At 34.8% G+C, this 14,942-nt stretch overlaps 1 protein-coding gene across 1 annotated transcript in view; it reads right to left on the reverse strand.

Annotated features, from left to right (window-relative positions):
• LOC125840659 (K(+) efflux antiporter 3, chloroplastic) overlaps positions 1-14,483 on the reverse strand; it is a 43,241-nt gene extending 28,758 nt beyond the window's left edge. Inside the window, exons 1-4 of the mRNA XM_049519636.1 lie at positions 14,355-14,483; positions 9,180-9,551; positions 7,384-7,485; positions 3,842-3,922 (exon numbers count right to left, since the gene is read on the reverse strand). Of these exons, the coding sequence (XP_049375593.1) occupies positions 3,842-3,922; positions 7,384-7,485; positions 9,180-9,551; positions 14,355-14,483 (684 nt within the window). The remainder of the gene's footprint in view (positions 1-3,841; positions 3,923-7,383; positions 7,486-9,179; positions 9,552-14,354) is intronic.
• Positions 14,484-14,942: the final 459 nt, after the last annotated feature.

The raw sequence follows: 14,942 nt of genomic DNA on the forward strand, positions 1-14,942 counted from the left end.
ATTCCTATTCTAATAGGATTGTATAAACCTATTCCTATTTTAACAGGATTGTATAAACCTATTCCTATTCTAACACTCCCCTCAAGCTAGTGCATACAATTCATGTACCTAGCTTGTTACAAATGTAATTAACACGAGGACCGATGAGGGGCTTGGTGAGATATCTGCAAGTTGATCACTCGACTTCACAAAATTGACAGTCAAGCTCAATGTGTTTGTCTTCTCATTAAATACTGGATTTGATGCATAATGTCAGTCAATCTCAATGTGCTTAATCTTCTCATGAAATATTGAATTTGATGCATAATGCCGATAAAACACAGAGTGATAAAATTACAGCGTTGAACTTCCCAAACCAAACTTGCAAAGATTGTTTCAGACCATAGAGTGACTCACATAATCGACATACAAGGCTACTAAACTCCCATTGAGCAACAAAGTGCTCAAAATCTAGTATAAAGTATATGGATCATGTTGGAATCAATAGATGAGTCGATATTAAACAAGTCACCGAAAAATTGGCTGAAACATGCTCATATGCCGGAGTATTAGATTTGATGGCTAAAAGTGGTCACAATCTAAGAAATAAAATTATATGGGTAGGGTGGGAATGATGTCACGACCCAACTAGAAAATAAAAATTATATAGGATAATTCGAATTGATGGAACGACCTCATTGAAAAAGAGAAATAATATGGGTAGGGTCGGAATGATAGCACGACCCTACTGAAAAAGAAAAATTATACGGGTAGGGTTGGAATGATGGCACAACCCTATGCAAATCAGATTTGAGGAGTCACCGGAAAGACGAATGGAACTATGCAAATCAAATCTGAGGAGTCACTGAAAAGACACATGGTGCTATGCAACTCAGATATGAGAAAATAGTTCAGAAAAAATCCACGGTACTATGCAAATTAAATATGAGAAGTAGTCCGTAGAGATGCACAGTGCTACACAAATAAGATATGCAAAAAAAGGTAGTCACCGGAAGGATGGCACGGTGCTACACAAATTAAATATGAAAAAGTAGTCACCAGAATGATGGCACGGTGCTACACAAATTAAATATGAAAAGTAGTCACCGGAATGATGCACGGTGACCCAACTTTTGGGCTGCATATATGGATAATAGCCACCCGCCGGCAGCGGAAGCTCTTTGGTTTTCTACCAAGATCGTAGAGGCTCTGATACCATGTGAGAAATATAGGAAAAGAATATTATTGAATTGTTGTTGTGTCTACATTATTACATTGAGACCCTATTTATAGACCCTAGAATACAATCCTTTACCAAGTAGAATACTATTTTGAAACGACCCCAAAAATGCCCGAAAATGTGCTTCGGAAACACCTAAAATTGTAATTTCCATATATCTCAAAATCCGTGCATCATTTCGGAAATTCGACTTCATATTCTTATTCAGGGGGTCAAATTGAGTGGGAAATGAGTCTAACCCGAATTTTAGAACAACCGTATCAAAATTCGAAAATCGCAAAAAATGCGATTTTGAGGGTCAACTTTAAAGGGGCATATCTCTCAGCACACAAGGAACTGGAAGGAGCTCAAACTATCAAAATTAAAGCTTTGTGAGTTAGCTTTCCAACGCAATTTGTTTCGCCTCATTCCGAGTTAGGATGAAGGAGTTATAACCATTTTCGTAAAACCTCGCCGGCAGAAAAGTGCCATTTCCAGTAAGCCGAAACACTGTTCACCCGCCCCATTAATTTTTCTAAGTGTTGGACAATTTTTTTTCCAAAAGGGCATATGATATTCCCTATATATCATTAGTTCATTCCAAGTCTCTAAAACATTTCTCAAACATCCAAAAACTCTCTCTAAACCCTCTCCAAAATTCCACCAAGATCATCAACCAAATTCAAGGATCCCAAGCTTTAATTCCGGACTCAAGATTCAATCTCAAGCATCAATTCTCCATTCCAATCTTCATCAAGGATTCTCCAAAGTTGAGGTATGTGGGTTTGATTGTGGAAACCTTCCTTTCCACAAGTCCAACCATTTATCCTCTATTTTACTCCAAGTTTATGGGTCCTTATGATCATTTATGAACTCTTGAATTATGGAATTATTACTACACATCCTATTATGGTCTATTCTTGTATGTTATCATGAAAAGGAATGATTATATGATGTTTATGGTTTTCATGCCTCCATGATCAAATTATGAAGGTTGTTATATATGTATATATATATGTAGGTTGTTGGTGGGCTGTTTTATATAGATTTTGAAATTGGTTGGACTTAGTACTCTTAAAATACATGATTTTATTTACATGAACAAGTAGCCCACCATATGTTTGATAAAATGCCATTTATAGAATTCTTATGAAATGGAAGGTCCAATGTACGTCCTATGAGTCGGATGATTATATAAGTATTGAAATGATGATGAAATGGATACATGTATATGATTTTCTCTATATAGTGTGTGAGTCGATCAAGCCTAGCTCGGGGGGTTGTAGGCCCGGGTAACCGTATCAAGGGGTTTGTACCTTGGTTGCCTAGTACGGGGGGTAGTAGGCCCGTATAACCATATCGAGGGGTTTGTACCTTGGTCCCTAGCTCGGGGGGTGGTAGGCCCGGGTAACCACATTGAGGGGTTTGTACCTCTTTCGCCTCTCCAAGGGGGTGGTAGGCCTTGGAAATACTATATTGATGGTCACTCACTACACATATACTATGCCCTACTAAATATGATTTTTATATAAGCATCATTATACATATCATCTCATTAATATGCTATCTATCGGGTACGATTATGCATTTTGCCTATGATGTCCATCCCTTGTTGCATTGCATTGCATCCCATATACTTAGTACATTCAACGTACTAACGCATACTCTATGCCTACATGATGTCACCATGTAGGGACCGGAGCACCGCTTGACCCTCGTCCTCCGCGTGGCTAATACGATTTTCTATCAAGGTTATTGGTGAGTCCTCCATTCCGGGGACGTTGCTTATGATCTTTTGCTATGTATAAGACTTTTCCTTTTAGTTATGTTTTGACTATGAGGGTGAGCCCAGTTGTTTGTCTTGGCCCCCGCTAAAGTACCTATGTTTAGAGGTGGTGTTGGACAAGTTGTGTATTATGCTTGAGCTTGACTCAGCTATGGTATTTAAGTATCATTTCTTCTTCTTCTTTTTTTCTTGCTCCCTTAGTCCCGATTTCCCCCTTTGATTATGCTTATGGCTTATGGTCATTTTAATTGCTTCCGCGACCAAGGATGTGTAATGATACGCTATGAGGCTTGTTTGGGGTTCCTTCGGGTTCCCCATTCGCCGGTCACGTCTAGGCCCTAGGCTTGGGTCGTGACATATTTAGTATTCCTATATCTATTTCTATTCCTATTCCTATTCTAATAGGATTGTATAAACCTATTCCTATTCTAACTATAATAAGATAAAATAGGAAGATAAGGTAAATGAGTACCATATTTAGTGGTAACTCCATTGACAGAATGACCCAAACCCCACTTAGTCAACACAATGGAGTCCAAACTCCTACAGGCCATGAAATGGTTCCAAAAGCAGAGAATCAACTTCTATTTTATGTAGAGACATATCCCACATAATAATTCCTAAAACTGCAGACAATAACAGTTATAAATATCTCAAGAGGGAGGTGCATTGTCTTCAAGCACAAGACTGCCCCTCTTACATTTATCTAAAAAAGCATAATGAAGCACCATTGCAACTTCTTAACAGGAATTTAATATAAATGTCTGTTGCTGAAACGATAGAAGGTCTTTTTCCATGGCATGTAGAATTTAGTAATCTATTAGAAGGAGCGATTCATTTTTTTTTCCAGAAAATACCTGAGCCAGTCCCATGCCAAAAGCAAACTTTGCAAGCGCTTTCAAGCGTGCAAGTGAAAGCTCTAATCCCATTTCAAAAAGCTGTAAAAAGATATTTCCTTGAGTCAGATTCAACCTTGCAACATTCTTAACAAACAAAACCAAGGATACAAGAGAAGAAATGTTTAATATTATATTAAATGCTTGATTAGAAAAATAGGGTATTAAAACAGATTAAGATCTTGATTCTCTAGATAAGACTTCCTAGAAATTTATAACAATGCAACAATCCACAAAGCATACTGACCTTTAAGCTTCTTAGGTATACTAATCATCATTATATTTCTTTACGAAACTAATCACACTATATGTTGTTGGATCAGAGGATTCCAGTTACTAAAAAACACATCTCTACTTAAGAATAATTTTTTAATCAAGTCAGGAATCTTAAGTTAGGTATTATCCTCTAAATAAACAGGGGATCCAGCTAGAAAGATAAAGAGGGAATCCATCACATCATATTACAAAAACAGGAGAAGCGAGAATTTTTTAATCAAAAAATTGAACGTGTAATCCTATGATGTGAAAGAAATGAAGGAGCAACATTTCCATTCTACCAGATGGAACAGCAGAGCATATTCCCCCATTTAAGATATAGCAAGTTTAAAGTAACATTTTTTTTATCAAGTAAAACAAAGTTTGAAGTGACATAACTTGGGGTGACAGCAAACGTAGAAACCTTCTGAAATATCAATTACTAGGCTTTTGTTTCCATTGAAACGTTGCGTTTAATTAAAATCTAAGTTCTATCCTGAAAAATAAGCATAAAACTTTTTTATCCTCCTCAAAAGAAAGCACAAGGCTGTCTATTCTTCTTTTGGCTTCCTTATCCAGCAAAATATACTCACTGCAGCAAACCGTTGTGATATCAGTCGTGAATTTTCATGATAAAGTTCCATATAAAACATGTTTCTGTTACTTGATTTCAGTCCTACTGTAACTTGTAAAAGGACTTTGAAACATTAACCGTCAATAGCTTGGAATGGTAAAAATAAACTTAGAACCTTTTCAAATATCAATTACTTCGGTTTTGTTTCCATTGAAATATTGGTATTAATTAAAAGCTAAGTTCTAAGAATAAAGCTTTCTCATATTTATTCTTTTGCCTTCCTTATCCTGAAAAATAGTCCTACCTTAGAAAACAATCGCAATGTCACCCTTTCATTTTCATGATTAAGTTATGTATAAAACAATCTCCCCGGGCCAAGTGGTTCACGGTTCGAAACTCGATGGATAATGGGTTCACCCTCTACCCTTCTCCACATAAATATCTGGATTTTAACTGCGCTTGACCCAAACATCACAAGTTGCGCCTCTTACCACTAGACTAGAGCTAGTAACGTATCATTTTTAGGCATAAATACAGGAATTAACTACATCTTCAACTCACCAGAACATCAATGCACACAAAAAAGTTTTAAGTTAAACAACACAACATATGATATCACTTCCATTCCCCCCCCCCACCCCCCACCCCCCACCCATCCACCACCCCAAAACAAAAGTCTAACCCAACTGAAAAATTAAATCACTGATCTTAACTAAAATGGTCTTTGCTTGTCAGCATACATTTAATTGATTGTTTTTCATTGATCTTTCTATACGAACATACATAATACAAGTTTTTTCCAAATAAGTCAAGACGCAAGCAATGGGAAAGATGAATATAACATCAGATACTATCATATGCCCCAGATCCTATAAGTAAATATGAGTAGTTATGGATCTGTCAGTGTTTGCCCAATACTCGCTAATTGGAAGTTTGGAGTTGGACAGGTTAAATTTCCAAGGTGCTCAATTACAATAGAGCATTTGGAATTTGAATCTGTCAAAAATGCCCTCAACGTATTAGAAATGGTTCCAATTTTCCTCTCCTTCCACCTACTAGATCAAATTTGCCCCTCCTTCCACCTATTGGTTCAAAAATGCCCTTAACCTGTTCCTCAAAAAAATGCCCTTAACCTATTATAAATAGTTGATATTTGCCCTCCTCCTTCTACCTAAAAAATGTTTATCAACTATTAACTATTAGATAATATGCCCGTGCTTCGCGCGGTCTTAAATATTTTATTAGAATTTATAAACATAATATATTTATAACATCAAAATATTTTTTAGCCTTCAAATTGGAATAAATTAAGTCTCAATTTTTTAATCTTTTTTACTACTACTAGCATCTTAGTTATGTATCTGTTTTTTCCCATTACTTAACAATTTCAGACTTTAAAATCTACTGAGATTTTTGTATAATTTATGTTTAGAGATATTGTATTTACACTCTTTCTTAAGAAACATCTTAACAGAAAAAAATATCTTTTTGTAGGCATACATGCATAATGAAATTCCTCTTTCCCTGTGACTAAGATAATATTTTTAAACAACATACATTCGGGTCAATTTACATGTTAGTTCATATATTTTGTAAGTACTTCTATTAGGTAAGACAACATTTAGACAAACAACCAAGAACTTTCCAAAAAAAAAATTATAAATCAAAAGGAAACTAAATAATTGTCAATGTATAGTAAAAAAAATTATTGACATATAATTAGAACTAGAAAATATTTTTGAGTCATTTCTAAAATGTCAAGGGAATCTTTGATCTAATAAGTACAAGGAGGGGCAAATTTGAACCATTTCTAATTGGTTAAGGGCATTTTTTATCCAATAGGTTGAAGGAGACATTTTTTAACCATTTCTAATACGTTAAGGGCATTTTTGAACATTTTCCGCTTATAGAAAAAATAGAAATGGGAGAACTAAATAGCTAAGGATTCATAACGCAAACTGCAACTAGTTTGAGATTCAGGCATAGTTGATTGTTGATCATTGATTGTTGCTTGATTGATTTAGATAATCAATAAGCGCTTCCTACTCTAATAAATAGGATTTGCAAAAAGTCAGAAAATCAAACGTGCAAGCAAATAACATAAATATTGGTTGACCTTTACAATATGAAATATCTTTTTTAACAATTTTGGTGCCTGAGCCAGCTTGTGCACACTTCTACTAATTCCACGGGGTGCCTGCTTCCTCTCACCAGCACATGTACATGAAATATGTCTAAACCAATAATATTCACAGGTGCCTATGCTACTTTGCAATGGATGTCATTATCAAAAACAATAGAGTATATAAATAGGCTGAAAGAAGGCAAAACGGTGTAAGGTCACCTCCAACTTTCTCTGTAACTGATTCCCTCAACAAATACATGATTAAAAACATGATTGCACTTTAGCAAGGGGCGCCATTCTGTGTTTTATTTAAGAGAGTGAAAGTGGAAGGAGTAGGAATTTATGAATAGAACAATAACAAACAAAACATGGTGATATGAAGAAGAAAGAACAAGAATAAATGAAGGGAAAGACTGACAAACTACTTACTCAGTTACTCATAAGTTAACTCTTTACCGACTTGGGTTTCTTGCTTTTAAGTGGTAAACAAACACACTACATGCACGGTCAAATGTTCAAAATGGGATATACAGCAACCAATGAGCTTACCAAGAAAAGAATCCCCCACTCCGAAAGAACCTTAACATCCGTGATGTTTCTGATCAGCCCAAATTGATTAAGCACAACTCCAGCAAAGAAAAAACCAAGTATCTGAAACCAATAAATAGATTAGCACCATCTGACTACAAGAAAACAGTACTATACAATCTCTGTCTTAAACTTCGGTGACATGAAATTTTGATGCGACTCCAACAGATGACTAGATTACAAATGAATTCATACCATGTTCTCACATATAAACCATTAGATGCATAGTTAAACAATTATTTGCAAATATGGGTGGAAAATTACTTCATGGAATATTTTTTTACGCATCTTAAAAGTATAATCACTTCTAAGAACTTCCATGATTTTGCCTAGGACGCCAAAGAGTCATTCAGAGAAAAGAGACACAGTGGTTTGGGCTTGGACTTCCATGTTGGAGGTCTCAAGTTCAAAACCCCTTACCAGCGAAAGCAAGGGGTTTGCCTTCTGGGTCAGCTCGTCGCACTGGGGTTGCCTAGTGCGGGTTACCTCTCCTATGTGGTTTGCGAGCTATTGCATAGGAGCGGGGTTTTACCCTGTGTGCACCCAAAGGGTAGCGGCTGCGGGTTTCCTTTGTCATCAAAAAAAAAAAGATGTCTATAAGAGCCTTCAGCTAGACTTGAAATGTTAATTATCAGTGGAAAGCATTAAATAACGCTCTCATAGAGAGGTCAAATACATCAAAGACTTCACCTAGATGATGTAAATTTTAACTCAAATGCCAGTGCAAGTACCAAAAATGACTGGTAGTTAGGACTTAGGACCATAATACAGTACTGTGGTTTCCAGCTAAGTTGTACGGACTCTTCACTTTTGATGCGGCACTCGTGTCGGATTCTCCAAATATACACTACTTTTGGCGAATCCGACGTGCATCCCTTGACATTTTTGAAGAGTCCGAGCAACATAGGTTTCCAGTGATTAATAATTTATGTTGAAACGCTAACAACTGAGTTCAGATAAACTCAGTGTAACAAGTATAGTAAAGGTCAAATATCAACAATTCAAAGTTTCTTTCATCAAGTCAAAAAACAGCTTTATTCTTTCTCACTGGAAAACACAAGTTCAGGCAAGTAAATCTTTGGGTTGAACTTGGGTGTAATATCGATATCATGGACATACATGTTCTAATGTTAACTTAGGATAGAATCCAAGATACAATGTGAGCTGATATTGTTCACATTGGCTTTTGACAATACGGATCAAATGAAGGCATATAATTCACTCAGATCAATGTTGTCATGATGTAAGGCAAGTGAGCAGGTCTACAAAAACTATCATGTGTTTATTCCTGGATATTTTCATTTTGGAAGGCAATTTTAGAAACTAATATCATGTAAAGGGCTGCTTTTCCTTGTTAGGATACACTGAAAGATATACCTTCCCATGTAAACTATCTGCATTACATCAATATTGACTAGAAACTCGATTTGGTCTTAAGATCATGAAGTGTACTCACTAATGCCTCAATGCTGACATAGGTAATCTTGACGCCAGCTAAGGCCTTATTTAACCCTAAAATTCATCAGCAAAATTTACTTCACTAAAATAGTCAACTCTGTTTTTGACTAAAGTATCAAATAACAAAAGGAGAGTAGCACTTGATTTGAAAAGCGGAAATCTTTCATTAAAAAGTACTTATCTGTTGACACATACACGCATAACCAATTATAACATGAAGCAAACAACGAGGAAGGACTTGAATAATGTATTTTTTTGAACTTGGTAACTTTAGGACTTGAATAATGTATTCAACTCACAGGGCTAGCTTTTATGGTCTTGAAGGCAGGAACAATGAGTACAGTCACAGCTAAGAATGTCAAAGTGTCTAACCCAAGGTCATTGATAACATCAACAGCACTTGCAACATCAAGTGATGCATATATCTGAAACCTACACCTCAAAGATTTTTGGTGTTTTAAGATACAAACTCCTCTTCCGCTGTACGAAGATGAAAAAGGTGTACGTTTGCAAACACCATTTGTTCCCGAAGATGGATGGTTTATCTTGTGATATGAAGAAATATGAACGGATTTGTTATAGGCATATGATAGATTAGAATAATGTGGATGCAAACAAGAAGCAGAAAAGGTGGACCAGGTAGACCTCGTTTGAGCTCTTACATTATATCCCTGCAAGGTAAACATATTAATTGTCATTTATTTGAGTGTATATATGATCACTAGACAATCTTAAAGAGATGCAGAGACTATAAAAGAAAAGGAGAAATTCAGATGAAAGCAGCACTAGGAGAAAGGTAAATAAGGTTATAGTGGCATTTATGTATTGCAGAATTCAACCATCTGGCTACAAAATTAGATGTGCAAAATAGTATAGCATTATAGGGTAATAGTAGTAATTGAATTTGAAGATTATGATGAATTTGTAGGAGGAAACCTGAAGAATACAATTCATACCTTGGGAGCAGGATAGCGACGGATGAAGTCACACATAGTATTTACTATGAAACACACAAAGCATTGAGCAATGGGAACATCAACAACCCTCCCTCACTGTTAATTTTTTATATTGAGAATATGAATGGTGAGCAAAACCCAAAAGGGAATGAAGAGGGTGATGAGTGGCCACGCTGATTGTTGCTGTTGCTGTTTAGAGAGAGAGAGAAAGACAAAAGAGTTTTAGAAGAAGGATTGAGGAGCTCGGAAGCAATGATTCATGGACCAAAATGGATGTTGAAGATTTTCTCTGACAAACCCCCTTTTTTACGTGGCCTTAATTTATCCCAACCAATTTCTTTTGAAAATGCCCATAATTGACTCTTTGGTGGACTAATACTCATTGTAAACATAATCTTAGCGTATAATCAGGGGTGACAAATTAGCGGGTTGAATTGAAATTGAAAAAATCATATATATATATATATATATATATATATATATATATATATATATATATATATATATATATATATATATATATAAAAGAGAACTCTAGGCCCGCCGACGTGGCGCCACCACAAACCAGGATTTCCTTTTAATTATTTATTTCCAAAATTAACCTTCCTTTTCATGAAAAGTTGTGACTTTTATGAAGAGTGTGACTTTTATAAAGAGTTGCAGCTTTTACGAAGAGTTGCGACTTTTATGAAGAGTTGAAACTTTTATGAAAAGTTGCTACTTTTATGAAGGTTGTGACTTTTCCAAAGAGTTGTGCCCTTTCCGATAAGGCACAATAAGCATTTGTTCACACTACCTTTTATTGTCTATAAATAGAGAGATTTCCTCTCATTTTAAAACAACGAAAATTCTGAACTTTTTCTTCTTCTGCACAATTAAATATTCCAGTACTTTGCTCATGTTGAGTAGCTCACTGACACCATTGTTTTTGTATCAATACACTGCTGAATAGAATCGTTCTATCTTGAGAGGATCTATTCCTTTAAAACTCGGGTACTAGAGGGGAATAATTTCATTAAGGGGACAATGTGAATTCAGTGGGCTCCATTTTTTCCTTTCTGTTTCATTCGATTGTTACAGATGCTGATATGGTTTTTTACAGTCATTAATTTATGTTTATGTTATTAATTGCTATTTTTAGTACATGTTTTAAACTTTGTTGTTTATGCTTATACTGTAGATCATTATGTTGAAATAAACATATGTTAGAGTTTAATGTAATCATTAGACTATTGGTGTCATGTAGATTCGAATTCTTAAACTTGTGAAATGAATGACTTTGATCTTTATAGAGTTTTCCGTGACCAAAAGAATCATGGTATGTCCAAGAAGGGACTTTTGAGTGTTCAGAAGTTGTGGTGGTTTCACACTACCTTGGAGTTTTAGTTATTCAATTTTCTATCTTCTAAAGGGATTCAATTGATTAGTGACATAAAAATAAAAATAAAAGGAATGTAGTGGGATGGTAAGTATTGTACTCAACCTTAATCAAAAGTTTGGGGTTCAAATTTCGGATTTGAGTCAATGAATTACCCCTCAAAGTAGGATGAATCCATATTAATCAAATCTTAAAGAAATAATTATCTTCTTATAAACATTAGATAAAGTTTTAACCATATTGATTGAAACATAAACAACAAAATATGCCTTTTGGCTATCAAAGTAGTGTCATCGATTGCGAATGATTTTGAATAAGGGACTTGCCAAGACATCATTTAATCCAAATTATTTGAGCGACATACATTATTTCATTGAACTCCAAGAGATGTGTTTTTATATTTTAATTTACTTATCAAGTACACAACTAATTACATAAGATGTATAACATTTAGATTCTATATGTAGAGACCTTGAATAGAAGAAAAACTCTAGCAATTGATGAATAAAATGTTTGTATCACTTTTCGAAAATACAAATATAGACAGTGAAACAATTACATATATTCTCTAAAGAATTTGGTGATGAAGAACTAGAGTAAAATGAAGAATTAATAACAAAATGCATAAACAATTAGAATCAAATCTTTTTGGTTTTAAGATTAAAAAAATATTTCATTTCATCTTTGGATAAAATATTCTTGACAATTTATCGTAGGGCTTTACCCACTCGAAAACACTTATATTATCAAATGTTCAGAAGCATATTATTGACGTAGTTCACCACCGCGTGAAGCGCGGGCAATTTACCTAGTATTAAAATGAATTGAAATAGAAATTGGGTTGAGTCATGGCCCTCCTAAGTTTACTTTGGCTCAAATGAGCTTAAAAATGGGTTGGACTCAAATGGGCTTAAAACGAATTGGGTCAAGACCCGCTCAATTCGACTCACTTTAATCTCAATAATTTTAATATATTGTTATTTAAGTTTTTTATAACCACAATTTGAATTTCAACTCAAGAAATTTTTAAAAAAGAAGTTATAAATGGATAGATAAATCTTAAAAGATATAAAATAGATAGTAATATAGGAACACATATTACAATGAAAATAAAGAGTCTTAAAATGGGTTGAAACTGGAGATTAAATTGGGTTCAATTGAAGATTTTCTTAAAATGGGTTAAAGCTTGAATGGGTTGAATTGAACCCAATTCAAATTGAGCCCAACCCTTAAAATTATGGGCAGGTTACCTATAGTTGAGCTCATTTTTTACACCCCTACGTATAACTATTTAGGAAATTAAACCTAGTACAATAAAACTTCACTAAATTAATATAGGTGGGACCATAAAATGTTATTATTTTGTAGAGGTATTATTTAATTGATAAGTTAATACTTATTAATTTAAAGAGTTTTTTGAGATTTAGTGAAGGTTATTTTTTATTACATCAAAATCATCGGTATCTTACTAATTTATGTATCATATTTATTGAATTTATACAAAAAAAAAATGCATCATACATAGAGTATGTGTATGGGTCAAATAATATTTTTTTTTTAAAGATGATATAATACTTTTGGAACTAGTTATGCATAAGGAAGATCCTATCACATCTAGATCTCTTCACAATTTTATGGTGCAATTCGAAAATACAACATCGGAACTTTTGGATGCAATAAGAAAAGTTAGAGATGAACTTCAACTAAATTTAAATTTTAACAAAAATAAAATAAAAATACAATAAAATTATATTTCACTAAAATGTCTTAGATATATTTGTAAATTTAAAGAATTATTAATTTATAATATTAATGGGATCATATATTTATATATGTGTCTTCTGAAAATATCTTATCTTATTATTTTATTGAAATGAGTAATTTTTTCCATTGGCCCAAGTCGGGACCGAAGGAAAATATTATCTTAGAGAGATTATTAATTTACTGAGTATTAATTTAGTAATGATTTGTTGTACTAGTATGCTCATATTAGCCTTCATTTGTTATTCGTCATAACAAAAAAAATTGCATTGAATGAGTGGATTGCCCATTGAGTTAATACATGAACTACTTATTCATATTCCCTAAGTTCTATGAACCTTTCTGGATAAGAATGTATCTATTTATAATGACACTTAATATGGTGACTTTTGGATTAATTTCTCAATCTATAAATAGGCTTGTTCTTTCACCATTATAAAGATACACAAAAAGACATGAAGACATTTGAATAAGATGATCTCTACATTCTACCCTCCATATATCTTGTCTATATTGTTTGTGGTAAATTGCTTATATTTTACAACACATTATCATCATGAAACTCTAGCCAATTGAGATTGAGTTTTTCTTTAGCTCATGTTCTGGTTGATTTCGTTATGAGAATCAATAAGAAAAAATGATAACTACAAAAATCAAGTTATTATATGCATAAAATCAAGTATGTATTTTCTAGAATCTTTTTATGATTTAGAATACAATAGTATTAGGTCACTAACATTGACCAGGAACCAAAGACATATACTATTACTGATTGAATATGACATGCTCTACAAAATTCCTTAAATGGAAGAAGGTATACAATTTTAGTAGCATAAGTTTGAATATTATTTTGATTATTTTGAAAGTAGGTCTCCCCTACTTTTTATTTTTTGACTTAAAAGTCATTTCAGTTTGACTTTTTATTTTTTACTAAAAAGCTACCTTTTTAAGCCAATTCAAATGGGCTCTAAGTATCTTGGGGTCATGAGTGGGTTTGCAAGGGGCTTTACCGTATCATGTGACCTGGATCCCCACAACCAAAACAAGACCTTAGTACGAATGATTGTTGTGATGGTCCAGATGTGCTAGTATGGCCACCTCGGCAAGTACTGTAGGACCCTCAAGGTGTCTGTCCACCCTCGACTGCGGGCATAGATGCATGAATGGGCCCACGATGCTGGAAAGAGTCACCACCTTTGTGCGAATTGCTACCTCTAGATGAGGCACCAGTGGCCCTCTTGGGGTCTCCAAACTTCTCTCTCACTATCAATTCCGCCTCTTTGGCAGTACTCATGTTGTATTGGAAGGAATCCCCCTCTCGAGCTTCTAAACATATAAGATCTAATGGAAAAAGTCAACTCTCTCACGAACCTACGGACCTTCTCTGCCTTATCTAGAACAGTGGTCATAGCATGCCTAGCCAAGTGATAGAAACGGGCTTCATACCCTGTCACCGACAAGCTACCATGTCTTAAGTCCTCAAATCCCAAATGACTCTCCTCTGTCATGCTCCAAGGGATGAATAGGTCATAAAAAGAACTATTTAACATATCCCAAGTAACTGGAGGAGACCCAACTATCCTAAACCCCACATATATCCTCCACCACTCTATCGCAGGCCCTCGGAGTTGGAGTGAAACATAATGAACACCATATGCATCAACCATACCTACCGCCTATAGCAACTCGTGGCATATAGTCAGAAACTCGTGAGCGTCCTCACTCTTCCCACCCTAAAATTGGGGTGGTTTTATTTTTTGAAACCACTTATATCTACATTGTTCTCCTCTGCCAGGTCTACCTCGGGAGAAATCTATACACCAACAGTCGATGCGGGACCCACTAGTGGCTGAATAACCAAAGCTTGATGCTGCTCTAGGATCGGAGACCCTCTCTGAGATCCTTGTAGTGTGCCTACTGCCCCACCACACTGAGAGAAGCTCTACAACACACTCACCATCCTCAAC

This window comes from Solanum verrucosum, unplaced genomic scaffold (genome assembly GCF_900185275.1).
Source record: "Solanum verrucosum unplaced genomic scaffold, falcon-dt-bn FXZP01000176.1, whole genome shotgun sequence".
In the NCBI taxonomy this organism is placed as follows: Eukaryota; Viridiplantae; Streptophyta; class Magnoliopsida; order Solanales; family Solanaceae; genus Solanum; species Solanum verrucosum.